The sequence below is a fragment of the Lonchura striata genome, chromosome 1A (assembly GCF_050655825.1).
Source record: "Lonchura striata isolate lonStrDom1 chromosome 1A, ASM5065582v1, whole genome shotgun sequence".
Taxonomy (NCBI): domain Eukaryota; kingdom Metazoa; phylum Chordata; class Aves; order Passeriformes; family Estrildidae; genus Lonchura; species Lonchura striata.
Window position 1 is genome coordinate 3,928,418 of NC_140741.1, and position 18,982 is coordinate 3,947,399.

Sequence of the window (18,982 nt, forward strand, 5' to 3'; positions counted from 1 at the left end):
ACTCCTTTTTATTTGTAACATACAAAACCTGATTTCCTCAAATTGCTGCGACTTGGCATTTTCACTCCATCAGTGTCACCACACAGGTATGTTGTCTCCTAAGGTGTTTGTGCCATGCTTGCAAAAGCTCTGCTGGACTTCCCTGTGCTAACCTGCAGCCACTTCCTTTACACTTCATATGACACAAACCCACTGTGTAACTGAGCCCACCCTAAGGAAGGCTGTTTCTTCCTTTCTTTTTTTTTCTTTTGTGTTCACATTTTCAAAATCTTTTTCTGCTTCTGAAGCTGGGGTGTTTTTATTCTTGAGCTCCTTTATTACATCAGATTCCACTGCTGTGGGTGTTTCAAAACAGAATTCCTGTTGCAAGGACCTCAATTTCAGATGAGCTGACTCTGCCAGGGGATAGGCAGCACGCCAGGAGACTGATCTGATTACAGGCTGGACCTTCAATAAGGACTGCAAGATCAAGCATGAGGTACTTGAAGTATTTTCACTACTTGAAGTAGTAGTAATATTTTGGTGTATTTTCTCACATTGGGTATGCAGGTAATCCCTGTTGTGGTAAAGACATGAGCCTTATGCTCAATGCCAGGATTTTCATGGCATTTTTTCCACTTGAAAGAAAAAAAACTGGCAGGATGGGGAAGTCCCGAGGCACTGAAATCCGGTGGCACACCAGTCCTGTGTTGTACTCCGAGTGTGTAGGAGTGCAGTGTCACCAGGCCCTGTGTGGGACGTGCTGCAGAGCTGGGAGTAGGTGACTCACTACAAACAGCCAGCCCTGCTCCCCTGGCCCATGCAGGGCCTCACATGGCTCATCCCACACACTCAGCAGCTCTCTCCATCAGTGAGAATCACAGTGCCTTGGCCCTTTGGCAGAGGAGAAATTCAGTAGTAAGAAACCAAACCAACATTTCAGTGCTATCGATGTGCTCCAGAACCCCCTCTGAGTGGTTTGACAAAGTCTGCTTTAGCAGCTTCTCGGGGACCTGCCTCCTGAGCAGCTCCTCCTGTTCCACAGCTCTTACAAACAGTTGCTCAGAATTTTCTCTAGGAATGCAGCACCACAGCTTAAGTGCCCCGGGATGTTGAAGCCCTCCCTCATGTCTTAAATGGTCTGTTATCTGGTAGGACACAAAATGCAGTGTTGTTAATGTTGCCAAAGCCTAATCAATAGAGCTAACAAGTGTTTCATTAAATCAAGGTATCAGTATTAAAGAGAAAACAAAACAGCTTATTGTTTCCAGTCAGCTGTTTTGGGTACATTTTACTTCAGTAAATACAGAAGGTAGAATGAACACATTTCTTGCAAGGAGTAGTCAAGCCTAATTCTCATGGAATGGTTGTTTCCCAGTAAAAACTACTAATTCAAGCCAAATTCCGAAGTTTGTTTCTGTTAGAACAATACAAATGGCACTTCCAAGAATGAATGGATGCCCTGGTCTCGCAGGGATTTTTAGGAAGGACAACATATCTTGCACTTGTGAATGTTAAAGTCACATCTAGCTACACACAATGATGCATTCTCAAACGTTAGCAGCCTACTGATCTAGGATGAAAAAACTTGAACTAAACATTTTTTTCTTTTTTTACATTCTGATTTTTTTCTGCCTTCTTTAAAAACAAAAGGTTGAATTCACAGTGTTTGTATAGAGACTGGTAGGAACCTATGTGCTTTAATCCTTTCAGACTGAATGTAAACCAACTTAATTTGAAACACAACTTTGCCTTAATGGTTTTAAAAAAATAAAATATTTTTAAAAGTTAATTTAATGACATGTGCTGATCTTTTATCTCCAGGAAAGGAACTCACTGCAATGTGACATTCAAAAGGCAGCCTATTTGAAGCATCTTAAAATACTGATGCTTCCCTGTATACTGTTAGATGCCTTTTGAAGCAGGAGCATGTGTGTAACATACCCAGAGACATTGCATATGCATTTATTTATATATATTACCTAAGTCTGGTGCTGACCCACCATCCAGCTGTGATCTTTCATATTCTGATAGGTTGTATGGCTGATTTGAGACATCCATGAAATTCAACAAGTGCACTTCTGTGTGAAATGCAGCACTGACTAATTCAATGAGCAGGTCTTCAATTAAATCAGTCAGGGAAGCATGTCACAGGTAGCTGTTTTCCTTCCAGAATCTGGGGATATTTTAAGCTGGTAACAGAGTGCTGAAGTGCAAATTACAGCAGAGGAAGAAGACTCAGGTTTCTTCATCAGCTGTGCTCAGGAGCATGGAAGACCTGATGTTGAGCAGCAGAAAGTACTTGAAGACCCCAATGAAAACAACCTGTAAAGGCTGAGCATCCATGAAGAGCAGGAAAGGCTGGGCATGGTATCATTCAGGATGTGAAATCGCATATATACCAAAATATGATGATACTGAGACCATAATGCTCATGTTCAATGGGAATACAAGAATGTGGAATAACTATGTTCTAACAGCTGGGCACAGGTAATAATCCATTGTCATTCCAGGAAATGCCAAGTGGCACAAAGGACAGTCTCCTTTCCCTAAAGCATAGACCAAGGATGCCAGAATGCATCTGCTGTGGTACCTGCTGGTTTTTCTGCACCCACCAGGTCTTCACAGCCAGGTAACTGTGAAGCAGAGGCATTCCTGACTTGGTTTTTCCTGTTGTATAATTAACTGAGCTGTAGTGAGCCACATTAAATATTATGTAGTTTTGGTCTGAGGTTCTACTCCCTTTTAATACTGTCTTTTCCCCCTTCAATTCAACATAACAAGTACTTAAAGGCGTGGATATTTCTGAGGGCTTTAAATGACTCCTCATAATATCGTGAAGGCAAAGATAATGGTTATGAATAAATGAGATAACTGCTTTTGTCTTAAAAGGGCACAGAGGGAGCTGAGCAGGAAGGAAAACAGGTCAGAGATGTGACATCCCAATCTCACTGACATCTCAACTGCACTAGGCAGGCTTTTAAAACCTGCTTCTAAGAGAACAATCTGTTGTGAACAATGGGAAATCCAGGAGAAAACATATTTCAAGGTATGTTTGCTGCTGTAAATGTATCTTATGATCTCACATAACCATGTTGTTTTGGCAGCTTGATTATTAGACTACAATTCTAAGGTGGGAAAGTGCCCTCTTCAGTTCTAGGTTTAGCACAGAATGTGCTTCTGGTGTTTATATGGAACAGATACAAACACACCACAGCTTTTAAACAGCGTGAAACTGAAATATAATATCACACATCTTACATTACTTTGGTATCACTTTCCCTGAAAATGTAGTCTTTTGTAACTGCAAAAAGGAATCTGAAATGTTGCTTCCTAACATAGATCTTTTTTTCCAGATTTAGAGACAATACATATATTTTATTTATTAAAGCACTTAGGGCTTGAAAAGGCTACTAATAGGTCCATTATTGCTCCTCCAGTCACTGCAAGAAATTTCAGTCCTGAACACAGGGCACCAATATAGTAAGTTCAGGAAAAATAAAGATTTTAGGATACTTCAATGTCCTAAACAACTCATTGAATTACTGTTGATTTCTTTTAACACAGGTTCATTCTACTAAAATGGTTGGTTTTTGATGTTGTCATATTACAAATTATATGGATGGAAATGTTAGAAAAAAGAGATGCTCATCAAAGAACTAACAGGTTCTGAAGCAATGACCAACAGTAACTTGAGTAAAAAAAGATGATTTTATGATTAGGGAGCATTCTAGATGTATCCTTAAGGCATGTGACTCAGGTTTTACATATAAGCCACCTAAATCTGAAGACAGTCAAAACAAATAACTGAAGAAGCTAATTCTTGAGCTAAACAAACTGCTGTTTCTATAGAACTTTTTACCTTTTTTACCTGAAACTGTGTTTCTGACATCCCTATTACAGCTGCAGCTTATTTGACTGGTTCAGAAAAGAATTGAGTGTATTACTGGGACTTTTCTATTTCCAGATTAACTGCTCTGAAAGTGAAAAAGAAGTCATCTTTATTGTAAAGCATAAGCCAAATGTATTCAGGGTCCTCTCCAGTTGCTGTGCTGACATGGACTGGAAGGTTAAGTGGGAAGTGAGTGCAAGGGACTTGTAAATATTTTTATTGATTGCAGAAGCATCAACCTTCAAAGTTTCAAGTCTCAATGCTGTGATAGCATTAAGATTACCATATTGAGAAATTTAGGTATTATATTTATGACATTTTCTCACAGCACTTTTATTTTAGACTTGAAAATAAAGCTTTACATTTCCTGCCTTATGTAATCTTACAGGAAAGCACTGCCAGATTAACAATTGGTGTACACTGGCTTTCTAGGGTATATGCTGAATTAAGCCAGATCCATCTGTTTCAGAATTTCGTAACACTGTAGGGAGTGTCAAGAACAACACAAAGCACTAAAATAGCAGATGTGGAAATCTGGACAGGGTTCCTATGCTCTGTGCTGTTTGGTTTGTTACTGCAAGCATTTCTCATGGTGCCAGCAGGCTCATCTGCCTTCCCTGCTGGCTCCTCAGCACCTCAGAGCTGCTCCCTGGCGCGGCCGGCGCTGCACGGGGATGTCTGAACCCAAGCCAAGGGCAAGGAAATGTGCTGCTCTCTCAGTAGTAGTGAGCTGATGAAGGTCACTTCTTTAAAAGGAGCAACATGATAGTCTCCAGGCAGAGAGAGGAGAAACCCCAGCCAAAGAACTGTCACTCTTGAACCTTCAAGATTTATGCTTTGTATCCATTTTTTTGCAGGATTTCTGCTGGGGCTTCCTTCTATCCATGTCTTGTATTTCAAAAGGAAAGGCCTGTAGGTTTTCCTTCATGGAGGGAAGGCAGAAACTTTTGGAATAGAACAGACAACAGTCCTGTAAAGGAAATAACATTAATAGCAGGATACACAAAATGGAAATGCTTATGTTCCAGCCTCATTAAACTACATTTATATTTAGAATTATTCTAAAATTAATTATTCTTCCTCTAGGCTGAAATATTTAACTTTTTATTACTCAATAATTCTAACATCTGTTTAGAGCCAACTGGGTGAAAAATAAAATCCCCAAATCAACTGCTCCTGTTAAAAGTGACCTTCACCTGCTCCCTGCTACAGAGAATAGCAACACACCTCCTTCAGCTGCCTTCTCCTTCCAGCACCATGCATGGGTTTTCTGGCATGCTCACTGAATTCCAAATAGGATTCCATGGGTAAGCTGCAGCTGGTGCTTCTGATGAGTCATACCTGGAGAGTGAATAAAGGTGTTAGAGGTTCCATGGGTGTTACTGAAACAGCAAAGCTTTCCTCTAAGTCTTGCTTGATGAAGATTTCTACCATGTGGGAGGATCTTCCAAATTCCTGCAAGGGTGTGTGAGACTTGGAGCCTCAGCACACTCTTCCTCACCAATGTCCACAAAAATGGCCTAAAGTACCAGGTACTGGAGGCTCTCACAACAGATCATTTTTTCCATAACTCCCAAAAAAAACTATTCTTACTTCCATTAATCCATGCACTTGTATTATCCTGGGAGGCTACTAAAAAGTATCACTATTGTATCAATATCACAGAGTTTTAACTGGGGTAGTTAAATGAACTCCATTCATTTGAGACAATTCAAATGAGACTTCATCCCTTACCCTCAATAAATGTACTCACTGGGTAAAACCTAGAACCATACTTGGTCCTAAAGCTTGAGTTAATGGCTCTCCTCTGAACTCTTGCTGGCAAAGTATAAAAGCTGTTGTGCACAAAGAAGTTATTTTTGCTATCTCTATTCTGTTCACAGCTCACACAGACCCAGTATTTTTTTTTCCCCAGGAGCTGTAACCAGATGTTAGTAATTGAATAGAAAGAAGCAAAACTGATGGAACATTTTAATGTATTTGCAATATAGAGTTTGAACAACTGGAAGAGAAACTAATTAATGTGTTATTCCTTTGCTCTGCAGCGAGACTTGACATCCCTGGTTCTCTTGATGTGCTGATCACCAAATTCCAAATAGGATTTCATGGGTAAGCAGGAATTGGTGTTGCTGATGGATTATTCTTGGGGATTTAAGGATGAATAAAGACATCAGTTTAGACAGAGGCGGACAAATGGATTCCCTGGGTCTTACCTAAATAGTAAAGTTTTCCCCTTGCCATGGTCATTTGCAGTTGGCCTTTCTTTGGAAGCTAGGCTTGGCTGTTTCTTTGTTCCTCTCCTTGTTTTTGTTTCTTATGTCACTATCTGGGCTTTAGCAGCAGATTCAGGTGATAATTATAACAAAATCACAATCAGCCTGCTTCCATGTGACTTGGAAGCTTGTCTTCATCTGTTGTCCTTTTCTGCGCTGACTGCCAGGCCCCTTCATATTCAGGAATGAGTGTGAGGCCTTAGTCTCTGTAAAGCCCTGAAAGTGGATTGCAGTTGCACAACCTCCAGAACCTATTGTTTTTTGTCTCTTGGTATCCTTAATATGTTAAGCTGGCAGTTTAAAAGGGGAGATTAGAGTTTAAGTTGGCCTGGCTATGGTTGCTTGCATTGCCAAAAGGCACACAGCCCCCCGGCTCCAAGGCTCAGTGCTTCCAGAGGTGCCCACTGGGCCATGGCAAAGGAGAGAAGCTGTTCCTGCAGGTGGGAAAACAGGTAAAACAGGTGCTCAACTTGCATTCTTTTGACTGAAATGAGTTGCCAGCTAGTGCAGATTTTGGCCAACAGAACTGGGGAGATCATGACTATGAACCACTGCACCCCTGAGCATGTACCTGTAGTCCTGCTCACTCAGTCCTGGGATTTTCAGCCTAACTCTTCTTTCAATGCCCTATGAATTAAACTTACCATGTAGAGTCAAGCCCTTCTTTTAAACCCTTATCCTGATACAGTTCTGTGTTTAATCAGATGATTCTTTAATGTGTTTTCTCCCTTCCATGACCAAGGGAGGAGAGGGCCATTTCAATTCCAAATTTAATAGTCTCAATTCAGGCAAAACAGCTGCCAAAGCATGCTGCCATAGCTTATTTCTGTTTTGACATCAATCCTGTCTGAGAGTAACATATATATATATATATGTATAGGGATGGTATCTTTACCAAAATATGTAAAGGAAAGGCTCTGCCCATCCCTATCCACGATTGACCCCACATGACTGGAAGTTGAGTGGGAAACAGCTGTAGTATTACATTTATCACTTAATACCTACAATCATGTCCGAGGTCAGTGCTCAGTCACCTTCTGCTGAGGTGAGCAACAAGGGATGAAACTTGTTCCCTTTCCTCCTTTCTTCAAAAGCCACCTTTTCTCCATGTCTTTAGAAAGTGTTGCAATAAAACAGAAGTAATTATTTTAAATTATTAATATGGTCAGATTATGTAATTTCCTCTCCCCTTTTCTGAAAGGGTAATAGGAAGAAGGGTATCAACTTGTCCAAAGACTTTTAAAAGCATTTCTATTATCTTTCTTTTTGTGTGGTTTTGACATGTTTTAAGACATTACAGATAATCACTGGAATTATTCCCAGTTGGATCAGAACTAATGGCACTTACCAAGGCACTCTGATAAAAGACTTGAGCAGGGTGATACAGGCTACAAAATCATTGAAGTAAATTAACTGAATGAAACTTCAGAGGATATTTGGAGATATTTAAGTTTATGAACACTATACAGAATAGCTGCAAAGTCATGACTTTTATTGATACAGCACCTGTAAGGAAATACACTTCAGCTAGCATGGGTAGTCTCATGAAAACCCTAAAATCTGATCTGTTTCTCAAGTCCCCTTAGGTACAAAAGTTAACTAAAATCCCTTTGCCAAATCCAAGGTCAGAAGAGTCTTAATTTGGCCACACATTAGCCTAATACTAATCTGAATTACCACATTTTAAAAAACAACCTGTCACTAAAACCTTTCCAATTAGTCCAGCTTCTTTGCAAAGAGGCCCAAGAAAGTATGATTTTCTTGAGCTTCAATTCCTATGTTTCAACATTAACTCAGCTCAGGAGTGAATTGATGTACTTGGGTCAAGCACAAGCAGGAACCACAGCCAATACAGAGATATTATTCTACTTTTGTCTCTCTCTATTGCCTTGGATAAATTTTTACTTCTCTGGACTTTGAATTTTCCCTACATGAAGAGGAATAGTATGTGTTTACTTACTTCGTGGTGTGGGTGTTTAAAGCACTAATTATTGTTTCTGCAGATCTCTTTTAATGTTACCTAAGCAGTATTGCTAAATTAATTTTGAAACCATAGTCATATGTGTGATTCACTATCTGCCCTGGCCAGTTTGGTAAGAAACTTATTCTCAATTATTTACAATCAATGTTTTACTTTGAGTGATACCATCAGAGGAATCTTGAAAACTCGGATAACAAGCAGTAAAATGATTGACAAATTTCCACAACAGGCAAAAAAAGCAGGACTTTAAGAAAGATTAGAAGCTTCCATTAGCTCACTGCAAGTATCTTCTATTCATTGCCAAGGCCTAGGTTAACTGAAACAAACACATCTTTTCAAATAAAAAGCCCCACCTTCATTCAGAAAAGCACAGTGTGTAGAAAGACCCTGACAGGCTGAAATGCTCTATTTCTGACACCTCAGACTGCCACACTTGGAAATATCTGCTGAATCCTTCCTAAATTCAAGACGCTTGATTTGGGAATGAAAATAGTTAAATGTGCTCAAGTTTGTCCCAAATGTCTCTGTGTTGACAATCCTCTGCTGTTAAAAAGAAAGGATAAACCTGGCGTGTCAGGGCAGGAATCAAGCCCCTAAGCCCAAATTCTCTGAGTAGCTGCTCTTGGCTCCTCATTGGGCTGTGTGTGGGAGGGAATCGGCCCCTGCCACAGCAGGGACACCAGGGAAGATCCTCCTCAGGTCAGCTTTGCCTCCACACAACTGCCCTGAGCAACCTGGCTCTGGAAACTTGGGCCCAGCCACCACAGCCACAACCAGAGAGTGCTGGCACTTCACCTAGTCAGAGCCTACTTGTAGCTTCAGAACAGAAAAAATCCAAACCAAACCCTCTGAGCTGCAATCACTTTTGGTGACTTTCAGACATTTAAATGTCAGAAGAGACTTCAGAGATAGGATACTGAGAAATACTCCCAGTGCAGGTAACCGGGTTTGCAGGCTCCATGCCAGCTGCACATTGTGCCACAGATGGTAGGGAACAACTGGAGCCCCCAGCAACAAGCCAGGAATGGCTGCAGATCCTTTCCCTAACAAAGGGCTCAGGGCCCTGCATCACAGTCTGGGAGAGGACTGGTCATCCTGAGGCTCTTCATGAGCCAGTGAAGAGCAGGAAGACCCCAAACCCAAAATTCCCCATGGGCATAGATGGACAGACTGTAGGGGTATAAAAGCCCAGGGGTTCCTTTGTTTGAGGCCCCTCCCAGAGGAAGCAGCCTGAGCTGTTCCTGCTGCTGTACAATTCAATTATTAAACCTTTTTTCCTGAAGTTTGATCCCTGACAACCCTGGGTAAGAAGTTTCTTTAACAAGGAAATAAACCCAATCAGGAAAAAGGTGTTACTGCATGCTTCTCTTAGCCCATCCTTGGTACTGATTGCCACAAGTCAGCACAGCAACTAAACTGAGCCAAGTGTGCCAGTATCCTTCTGGCTCTGTCTGCCCAAATCCCAAAACCTGAGACTCACAGCAAACAAAGGAGCCAGTTCTGCACTGAGAAGAAGGAATTAAGACAAGTAATTTTACACTACCTTTCTGGACTGCACTCAGATTTCATCGTTTAAGGTTGCCTTCCAGCTGCTACTTAAATTCATTCTTCCTCCGAGAGTAAGCATGGCATGGTACAACTCTCTTCCCTGCTCACTTTAAAGATTAACTTTTGCAAATAGGATGACAGCCCTGTGCTGTGAATGCAAACCTAACAATCCATGGACATTTATATTCCCTTTATGGAAAAAAAACCCAAAACTATCTACTATTGTGTGTGATCTATATTGCCCTTGCATTTCCAGGTGCTAAGAAAATAGAAAAGAGCACTCCTTGTGCTTGAGAGGCTGGACTGTGCTTATCTGTAAGTAGAACACTCACAGTTGCTGATCATTTAAATTTAACACTAAGACCTTCATCTGGTGGAATCCACAAGAACATACAGTTATGTACAATTAACATACATGTAATGGTAGGACAAGGGGGTTTGCTTAAAAATTGTTTGGGATTTTGTTGCTTGATCTTTCCCTGGCAGGTCACCAGGACTGGAACAAACATAAATTATTGAAGCAGCTTGTTTTGACTGTACCAACACACACTGCTCTGCTACACAAACTGCAATGAGACCTAATGATGAGGAACTTGTCCTTGTCAGGGGTGAAAGGATCCTTCATGACACAGGCTTCTTCCAAAAGCCTGCAAAAGAATAATTGCAGGCTTTTAAGTGTATACTTCACAGTAGGGGAGGTTTAAGAGGGGGAAATCGTAGAGGCTGAAAAGTTATCAGTCCTTTGTACTTGATTTGCTCATGTTGCTGTTGTACATGAGGCAATGCAGCAGCTCTGCAGGTCCTTTTCTCTTCAAAACCTTCAACTCTGCAGCTGCCTTAAGTCCTATAACTGTACTTTCTATCTCTCTCCCAAAAGCAGAGCAACTGGTGAGTCTCTCGGTGTCATCTTTCTAAGTTTTTCTCAGTGCCCTACCTTACCTATCTTCCATTTTTTATAACAGGCATTCCTTAGCATGGCAAACTTCAGTACCTTGTCAAGTCACCATTTCAATTGCACAGCTTTTAACCAGAGGTTCTCTTCCAAAGCTGCATGCATGTGAGTATGAAACAAAGGTTTTACTGCTCTTGGGTATGTTGCTGCTGTAAAGCTGAGGTCCCCAGCTCCTGAAAGCAGGAGCTACCTGCAGAGAGCCTTGCAGTTACCTCCAGTGTGCTTAACTTTATGTCACAGACTGTACTGCTTGCTCCAGGGTGTTGAGGGAGTACATTTATTAATAATTTGGCAATCTGCTTGGGAAAAACTACAGCTTTATTTTTCTGGGAGCTCCAGGCAACATAATACAGAAGCCAATTGAGCATCTGTCTGCACAGGGCTTGCAGCAAGGGCACCTGGCTTACTCCCAGGCTTACATAAAACTTGGATTATGGGAATAATATGGATAAAAGGTATTCTGTCAACTCGTACTGCCTTCTCCTTGCCTCCACACACACAAAAGTGTGTGCAGGAGTGTGTCCAGCACTGTGCTCCTCTCTCCTTTTTCTGTCCACTCTAATAGAAAATGATTTGACCAGAGCCTTCTACTATTAGGAAAGATCAGGCATCTTATCGTGGCAGATCACCCTGTCAACGAGTCCCTGGGATACAAAGACAGGATTGTGTTTGCAAAGCTCCCCTTGCAGGATTCTCAGCTCTCATCAGTGCAGAGCCATTTGACAAGGCCCCCTGTCCAGCACATTTCCTGCAGCACTGCATTTAGGATGTGTGAGCAAGTCAAGAAAGATGGGATGTGAAGCTGTTTCTTAAAAGTATCTGTAGAAGTGTGATGCTTCAGCATTATTCTTTTGCTTTTGGCACCTGAGCAATCCAAATAAAGCTGGGGTGTTAACTCTGAGATTGGAAAACCTAAATTAAGATTCACATTCAGACTCTTCAGGAATGGACTTGATCAAAGGTGAGCCATTGCTCTGCTGAGTGGAAGAGGGAAAATCAGTAGCACTGTGGGGTTTGGAATGATAAAGACAGCTGCCCAAGAACAACAGCCCCAGCAGGTGGTGATTAACAGCTGTTTCCAATCTTTAAGAAACTGAGCAGTCTTACTGGGGTGAAATGCTGAGTACATGCCTGACTTCTAGCACCAGAGAGTTCCTGAACATGTCTGCCTGATGAATTTGTTGACCATGATGGCCTCCACCAAACTACTCTTGCATTTAAAGCAAAATGCTTTATTTTATGGGGAGTTTAATGTCTGCAGACAAAGCTGTAACTGTATAATTCCTAGTCAAACTATCCCTACTTAGCAGAGAGAGAAAAGGCTCTGCTCCCTGAAGATATAAATACATAGTGAGCATCCACACACCCTGATGTCGCAGGGTCTGACAAAGGACTGTCCAATCCACACAAAAAAGCACTGCTATTCAAAACTCCACATCATGCCATATAGCTGTTAAGAAGTGTTTTTGCCATATACATTTCATTCATACTGTGTGTATGCATTGCTCAGCTGAGGGAGGCTACAGTGAGGGAAGGGCTATACCCAGAAATACCAGGCTGGCAGTCAGCAGTATTCTAGCAAGAAAATATTGGTACAGTAGAGTTGTCAGTGGGGCTAGGAAATGGGTTAAATACAGATTTTTTCATGATACTGAAGCAAGGCACAAAAATTGTTTTTCCTACCAGCACTGACAATTTTTAATATTCCTTCCCCTTGGAAAAAAGGAGATCACTTTAAGTACCAAGCCTCATGTTCAGGTCAGCAGAGTACTTTGGGCTCATGCAGTGAACACTATAAGGATTCTAATGTCCATAGCAGAAATGAAGTCTGTGATCTCAGAGATCAAGTGTGAGTTTGGTGACATCCACCCATAATATGTGTATGGGGCTGATAACTCACACAGCTCACATCTGAACTCTCCTGGTATCTGAACTTCTTTGGGAGCATCCATTTTTAAGCTACCTGCAAGAAATACACACCAAAAAAAGTCTTTTAGCTTCAAAATGCAATGCTGGGAACATATCTGCAAGAAGATTAAAGTGGCCTGAGACATCTGGCTTTGCAAATTAAAATGCAAAGGAAAACTGACAATTGCAGACCTTGATTAGCAAATATTTTCTCCCAAATCAAGATCGTTTCTCATGTCCCAGTTAAATTTTCAGATTCCTTGGACAGGTCTATAAACTGCAGACTGGGACCCTAACAATAAAGTTCACCTATTAATTTGGAACATCCATGAAATAACTCAGGTGACAAAGCACATAGCTGCGATCTCAAAACCCTCTGCTCAACTGAGATCTTTACTCCCTAAGTGCTTCCCAGGACAATGATCCCTATCTGCTGCTATGCAGAATTCCAATACAGTTCTGCAATGCTCATCTCCTCCCTCAAACTGGAGCCATGAAAGGGTTTGGCACCTCACTCAGGAGTCAGGTATCAGGAAGGTAAGTGTTGCGAAGAAAAGACTGTGTCTTTTTCTTTGCTTCTGGTTCACCTTGGAATAGAGTTTTGGAAGCTTACCCCTGTCTCCCTGTTCCCATTTGGCTTCCTATGGAAATAAGGGCAATGGAATCACCCTATACCTTGATGAAGTGTTGGTCTATTCCAGCTACATGGGACAAAGAAGCAGACACCTTTAAAAAAGTTCAGGTACTATAACTTTTGTGAAAATAGGCACAAGGGGAAGACTTTGCTTTATCCTCCTGGAGAATACGCATGTATTTCTAGAAATAGGAGAATCTGCACATAGGAAAGTTATTGTCCATCCTTCTGACAGACTTCAGGACTCACTACAGAGGTATGGCCATCAGTCCCAAGATACAACACATAGGAAGTCATGTTGCATCAGCTTTGGTGCTAACAGATTACTTGTTTAAAATCCTGGCCATTGATTTACATTTTGAGAGCTTATTCTTCACCAATACCACTAATATTAGTTGAGAGTCACACCTTCAGCTTTTTCCAAAAGCATGGTGTGGCAAGTAGGCTTTTAGGATTGATTTAAGTCTGTATCTACAATCCTATCAAGCAGAGCTAACCACGTGCATGCTCAAAAATGGTACCATTCCATGAAAGAAATGTGGTTGTTTGTTTGCAAACCGGGTATCTTCGCTCACCTGCATCATTTTCTTGTACAAATAATTCACCTTGCAATTATCAAAACTACAGCTTTTAGCTAAAAATCCTCATGTTTTTCATGGTACAGTGTTCTGCTGCAAACCAGTCAGCTTTTGGAAGAGAAGCAGGGCTGGCGTCAGGCTGTGAAGAGGTGAGCACCAGGAACCTGGATTTGGGTGATAGCTCAGCAGGTAAGGTTGTGTGTGCTCCCAGCTGGGCACATCTACAGCCTGCCAAAGGACAGCAGGGCATTCCCACTCTCCCAGCTCTGCAGCCAGACCCCTTCCCTGCAGAGCTGATTTAGCTCACTAAGGCCACATCCCTAATTATACTTCAGCTCAGGAGTTTTCTTTGGGAACAAATTGCCTGGCTATCCCTCCTTACCACATGTTTGCACCACAGAGCAGTCTCACAGCACATAAACCAGAGGGTTTCAGAAAAAATAATCCAAAAATTGTGCTCCAGAAGCACATCCAGAAACATTTAACACGCTCCAACCTGAATGCCCAGCTGGTGGCCATGCAGCCTACAGAGGTGATCTAAAACATCCCGAAACACAGAGAATGGGCAGCTGGTATCCAATATCCACACCTTGGTCCATGGTTTCTGTCGTACTAAATCACAGTAGTTACTAATGCAGTGACAAAACAAAAAACAAAAAACAAAACAAAAAAAAAATCACTTTTGAATTTTCTTCTTCCAATATTTTTTTTCTTATTGCTTTTAATGAACTAAATTGTCTTGCAGAGGAATCCAACAGCTGCTAACACCAGCACAAGGTAAGAGGCAGAACTGCAGCACCAGCAGAAAGGCAGGGCTGAGATGAGGGACCTGCACATCCCTCTTTTGGTGACAGTAAGCTGCTATTTCTGCTTGCCCGACCAAGTGAAACTGAATCCTCAGAGACATCTGCTGACAAGGTGAACTAGGGGCAAGGTGAAGCAGAGCTGGGACTACTTGGCATTTAATGTTCCAGAAGAACAGGGAGATCCCCACAGGTTACAGAGGCTTCATGACATACATCCAATTCTAGCCTGTTAAACCCTGAAACCTAATTCTGGAAATAATCTCCCTTACCTCATCACTCCTTTACTACCAGCCTCTCCACTGCCATTCTTGGCATTCCAGTAGCACAGAGTTCTTCACATGTAACACAAATGGGCTGGACACTGGATTTATAAATAAATTCACCTTGAGAATACTTTAGGAAGCTATTTTTTTCACAAATTATATGACCCCTGGCTATGATGTGTTTTGTCTACCTCACAGGGATGATTGAGAGCATTTAATTGTTTTCAGATTTGTCAGGTAGTTATATGGCATGTACATGCTACCTGTGTCTCCCTGTATATTGTAATTTGGATTCTTCACACTATGCACTAACTCAGGTAAGAAGTCTACTTTTTGAACCCTGCATTTTAGGACTTCCAGCCAGGTCCCCCTGACATACCTAACTTTACCTTTTCTGCAGGTACCCAGCAGCAATACCAATACATGCACTTAACGGAATGAGATTCAGATCAACACTTGCAATTTTTTTGTAATCAGTCTTCCTTAAAAAGAAGAAATCATTGACACCAAAGGAGCATGGAAAGTCACTTGAATCAAATTGAGAAGACTATAATGCTGACTTTTTCTTTAAAATAGAGGAAAACACCAAGAACAACAACAACAAAAAGTAAGTATTTATGGCAGTGAGGGTCATAGACTTTGGAATGGATATGTCCTGATCCCAAGTTAAAATAACAGCCCTGGGTTCAGAGCTGAAGTATGTTAGATATAGAAACACCTGCTCTCTCACAGACCATCGGCATGTAGAACACTGAATCTGTTCAATGCCTACCACTGGGAAGGAATGATATCTATGTACAAACACATTTTTGGCTATGCCAGTTGAAAAGCATATGATCCTGCCTGCAAGGCACAGATGAATTTATGATGCTTTCCATCTTGCTCCCAGCTTACAAGTCACTGGTAGCAGCTGTACCAAGTTTTATTTCACTGGGAACATCATTTGTCCTGAGAGCTTGTCTACACATCAGCACTTGGGAAAGTTAAGGTTCCTAACTAAAGGTGTGAGGTTTATGCACAGATTTCATAGTGAATGCTCCCATTCAGAAATAAGGCTTGCAGTTCAACAAAGTAAAGCCATTTCCATCTGAAGAAAGATATTTAATGTCAAGTTTATGCATGTGCTTCACACCTTTAGTCTAAATTGCCAAGCAAACAAGTCCCAAGATGCACTTTCTCACAGTCACTTCCAAAAAGTTCATTTGCTTTGAATAACCATGGCTTTATGCTATAAATTCAGCTGAGCCAGATGAAGGTTTATCACATTGGTCAGCTCATTGGTTTGGCACTACACACCATCTCAGCAGGATGTGACAGTGTGCCAGGTGTTTGTCTGCCCTCCAGACATGTGAAGCAGAGTGAGAACTCATTTCTCCCTGCAAACCAGCAGCAGGATAAAAAGCCTCTTGAGGAGAATGTCTGGGGCACTAATCGCTTCTTAATAATGACAGACAAATTTGTGGCCACGAGCAACCCAAATCATTACCAAGTGCTACCACTATTTTTTTTTTACCTTGGAACCTTCTGAAGCAGCACCATTTCCCAGTCTGAACAGGTCTTTGACAACAGCTTGTCTAGAACTGAATCCTGCCCAAGCATTTTCCACTCTGACTGAAAGCCACAAGATATTTTTAACACATCTTTACTTGACACACATGCCCAGCTCTTCTGGAAAGAACACAGTTATCCACATGCTTGGGTAACCACTGAACTAACACACTCCACACAAGCCTGCCAGGTCAAGCCTAGAGTGCTACAGGATGTGTGTGACACTGGCTCACATACCCTGGCAAAAGGTGAAGCACACAGATTTCAGTGCCATAGTAAGTAAGTAACTGCAGTAAAAGAAAGACATGGGTTAGGTAGTGCTGAAAGAATGTTTCTCTGTGCTGTCTGCAACTGATACCTGATACAGACATGGGGAAATGGCTCTTAGTCCAGTTCTCTGGAGACTCCTAAAGACTTCAGGGCAATTCTGATCTGAACACTCTGCTAAGAGGCCTGGAAGGCATGCCAGAAATCATAAATCACCCTTAAATTGTCAGGGTCAGTGGCAAAGTAGTAGCACAAAGTAATCTTTTCTTTGCTTCAAACCTCCTTAGCACAAGTATTTACAATGCATAGGTTAAGCCCCTCTTAATACTCCACAGGAGACTCCTGTATTTCTGAGTCACTGATAAACTAGAGAAACCATACAAGAAACAAAGTACCCATAAACAGATACAGACTTTGATTTGAAAGGCTGTCAGATAAAACCAACATTGACACACCCTTAATCCACTCCTAGAAAACCCTTGTTTCTTTTACCTGCCAGGATTTTCCTGCAGTATTCACTGTTGATGACAATAATCTATTAAAATACTCACAACTCAATTTTCTACAGGTAGGAGCGCTCTCTAATAGAAAGGCAGTTCATACCCTGGCATGTGCCAGAGTTTGGTGTGACAGATATTTAAACACACTTCAGCACCAGCAATGCACTTGCCTTCTTCAGAAAAGCAATCTGCTTCCTAATTGATCAGGCAGTAGATAAATAGGAGAACCTTCTGACTCACTAGTTAATCCCCAGGTGAACAACTTTCTTCCTCCTGATCTTTTGTGCTACAGCCCTGAAAGCATGTTTAGGTCACCTGTGGCTACCTCCCTGCTCTTCCTCTGAGGTGATTTACCTTGGGTTCAGCATGAATTAGCCCAGGACTGTAATTTCACAAGGTGTGAACAATCAGAACTTTCATCCTTACTCACTCTCCCAAAGATCCCTTGATTGAATTAAACCTTGATTTGTTGCAGCACCCTTTTCCCCCAGGAGGCTGTGCTGGCATTGCTATGCTTTCTCTGCTTGGAAGGAATGGAGATCCCTGCAGGCTTCCTTCTAGCCATGGGTCATAGAGCAGGGCCCAAGCCCCACTCCCGAACAACAGCTTCCATGGATTCCCCATGGCAGCAGCAGGATAAACAGTCTAGGTGGTCACAGATGTGAAAGCCAGTGTGTTTTCTGAACACTGATTTAGTCAACAGATCAGCGCAAAGGTGATGCAGAAGCTAGAGAGCTTTGCATCTCAACCAGCCTGGGGAGCACATCTCCATTACAAGTCACTTTACCAGCAGAATCCAAGTATTTTCCTACAACTCTTATCAAACAAGAACTATCTTTGGTCTGAACAACCTCAGACTGCTGCACCTGGGCAGAATAAAACATTCAGGGGAGCCTTCATCTGGCTCTTGACATAACCTCGTTATATTTGTAGAGATCACAGACTCTGTTTGAGGCAAAGTATCAGTGAGACAAGGTATCACCAATGCTTTCAGTGTAACAGCTTCTTGGACCGTAAGTTATACGGGAAGTTAAGGCATGAGGAAAATATTTTTGGTGTGGGACACAGAAGCATGAAGGTCTTAAATTTTGTTTACATAAAGTTCGCCATTTCAGCTGTAAGAATATAGTTATATATCCTTACTAACTACCGGTGCACAGGTCCACTTCTTTGGCCGAAAGCTGCCTGGAGCTGGAAGACAGTGGCCCCTAGCTCGGGAACCGTGAGTGCCTCCGTTCGGCAGTGCCCGGCCAGCAGCTCCAGCCGGCGCTGTCCTCCCCCGCTCCCGGTTCCCTTGCCCTGGCTCACGTTCCCGCCCGGATCCCGGCATATTCTCTGCCCGGTTCCCCTTTGCCGCACAGTTCCCGGTTCCCAGCTCCCCCGGGCTCTCCCTAGGTCCCCACTTCCATCCCCACGCGGAGCTCCCAGTCCCTTTCGGCCCCGTCTCCGTTCCTCGGTCCCTCCTCAGCTGCCTTCGCTTCCCGGTTCCCGTGTCTGCGTCCCGCACACCCTCAAACCCCATTTCCTCTTCCGTCCCGAGCTCCTCTTTGCCTCCCGGTTTCCGTTTCCCGCCGGCTCCCAGTTCCCGGGGCCACCCCTTTCCCCCGTTCCCGGTTCCCGGGATCGCCGGGCACGGGGCGGGGGCGCGGGGCGGCCGGCAGGGGGCGCAGTGCGTCCGCGTCCTGCCTGCGCTCCTCCCCGGCTCCGGCTGCGGGGGACGCGCCGTGTGCCCGCCGCCCTCGGGATGGGCACCGAGGTGTCCCCAGCGTGTCCCCTGCCCTCGGGATGAACACCGAGGTGTTCCCGGTCCTCGGTATTTTTTGCTCTTCTATCAGTATGTGCTCAGCCAGAGG

At 42.7% G+C, this 18,982-nt stretch overlaps 1 protein-coding gene across 1 annotated transcript; it reads right to left on the reverse strand.

Annotated features, from left to right (window-relative positions):
- Positions 1 to 1,951: 1,951 nt before the first annotated feature.
- On the reverse strand, positions 1,952 to 18,842 carry CDPF1 (cysteine rich DPF motif domain containing 1). Its single transcript, XM_085569718.1, has 3 exons — positions 12,474 to 18,842; positions 10,209 to 10,329; positions 1,952 to 4,841 (listed from the first exon to the last, which is right to left on the reverse strand). The coding sequence occupies exons 1-3, from the start codon at positions 12,677 to 12,679 to the stop codon at positions 4,695 to 4,697; spliced, it is 474 nt and encodes a 157-aa protein (XP_085425844.1). The 5' UTR covers positions 12,680 to 18,842; the 3' UTR covers positions 1,952 to 4,694.
- Positions 18,843 to 18,982: the final 140 nt, after the last annotated feature.

Excerpts from the sequence above, each read along its gene's own strand:
- CDPF1 (XM_085569718.1), bottom strand. The coding sequence starts at position 12,679 with ATGTCTCAGGCCACTTTAATCTTCTTGCAGATATGTTCCCAGCATTGC. Across the intron at positions 10,330-12,473 it reads TGGATGTCACCAAACTCACA|CTTTTGCAGGCTTTTGGAAG; the intron begins CTTGATCTCTGA and ends CCTGCAATTATT. Across the intron at positions 4,842-10,208 it reads GAGCAGTGTGTGTTGGTACA|GACTGTTGTCTGTTCTATTC; the intron begins GTCAAAACAAGC and ends TTTCCTTTACAG.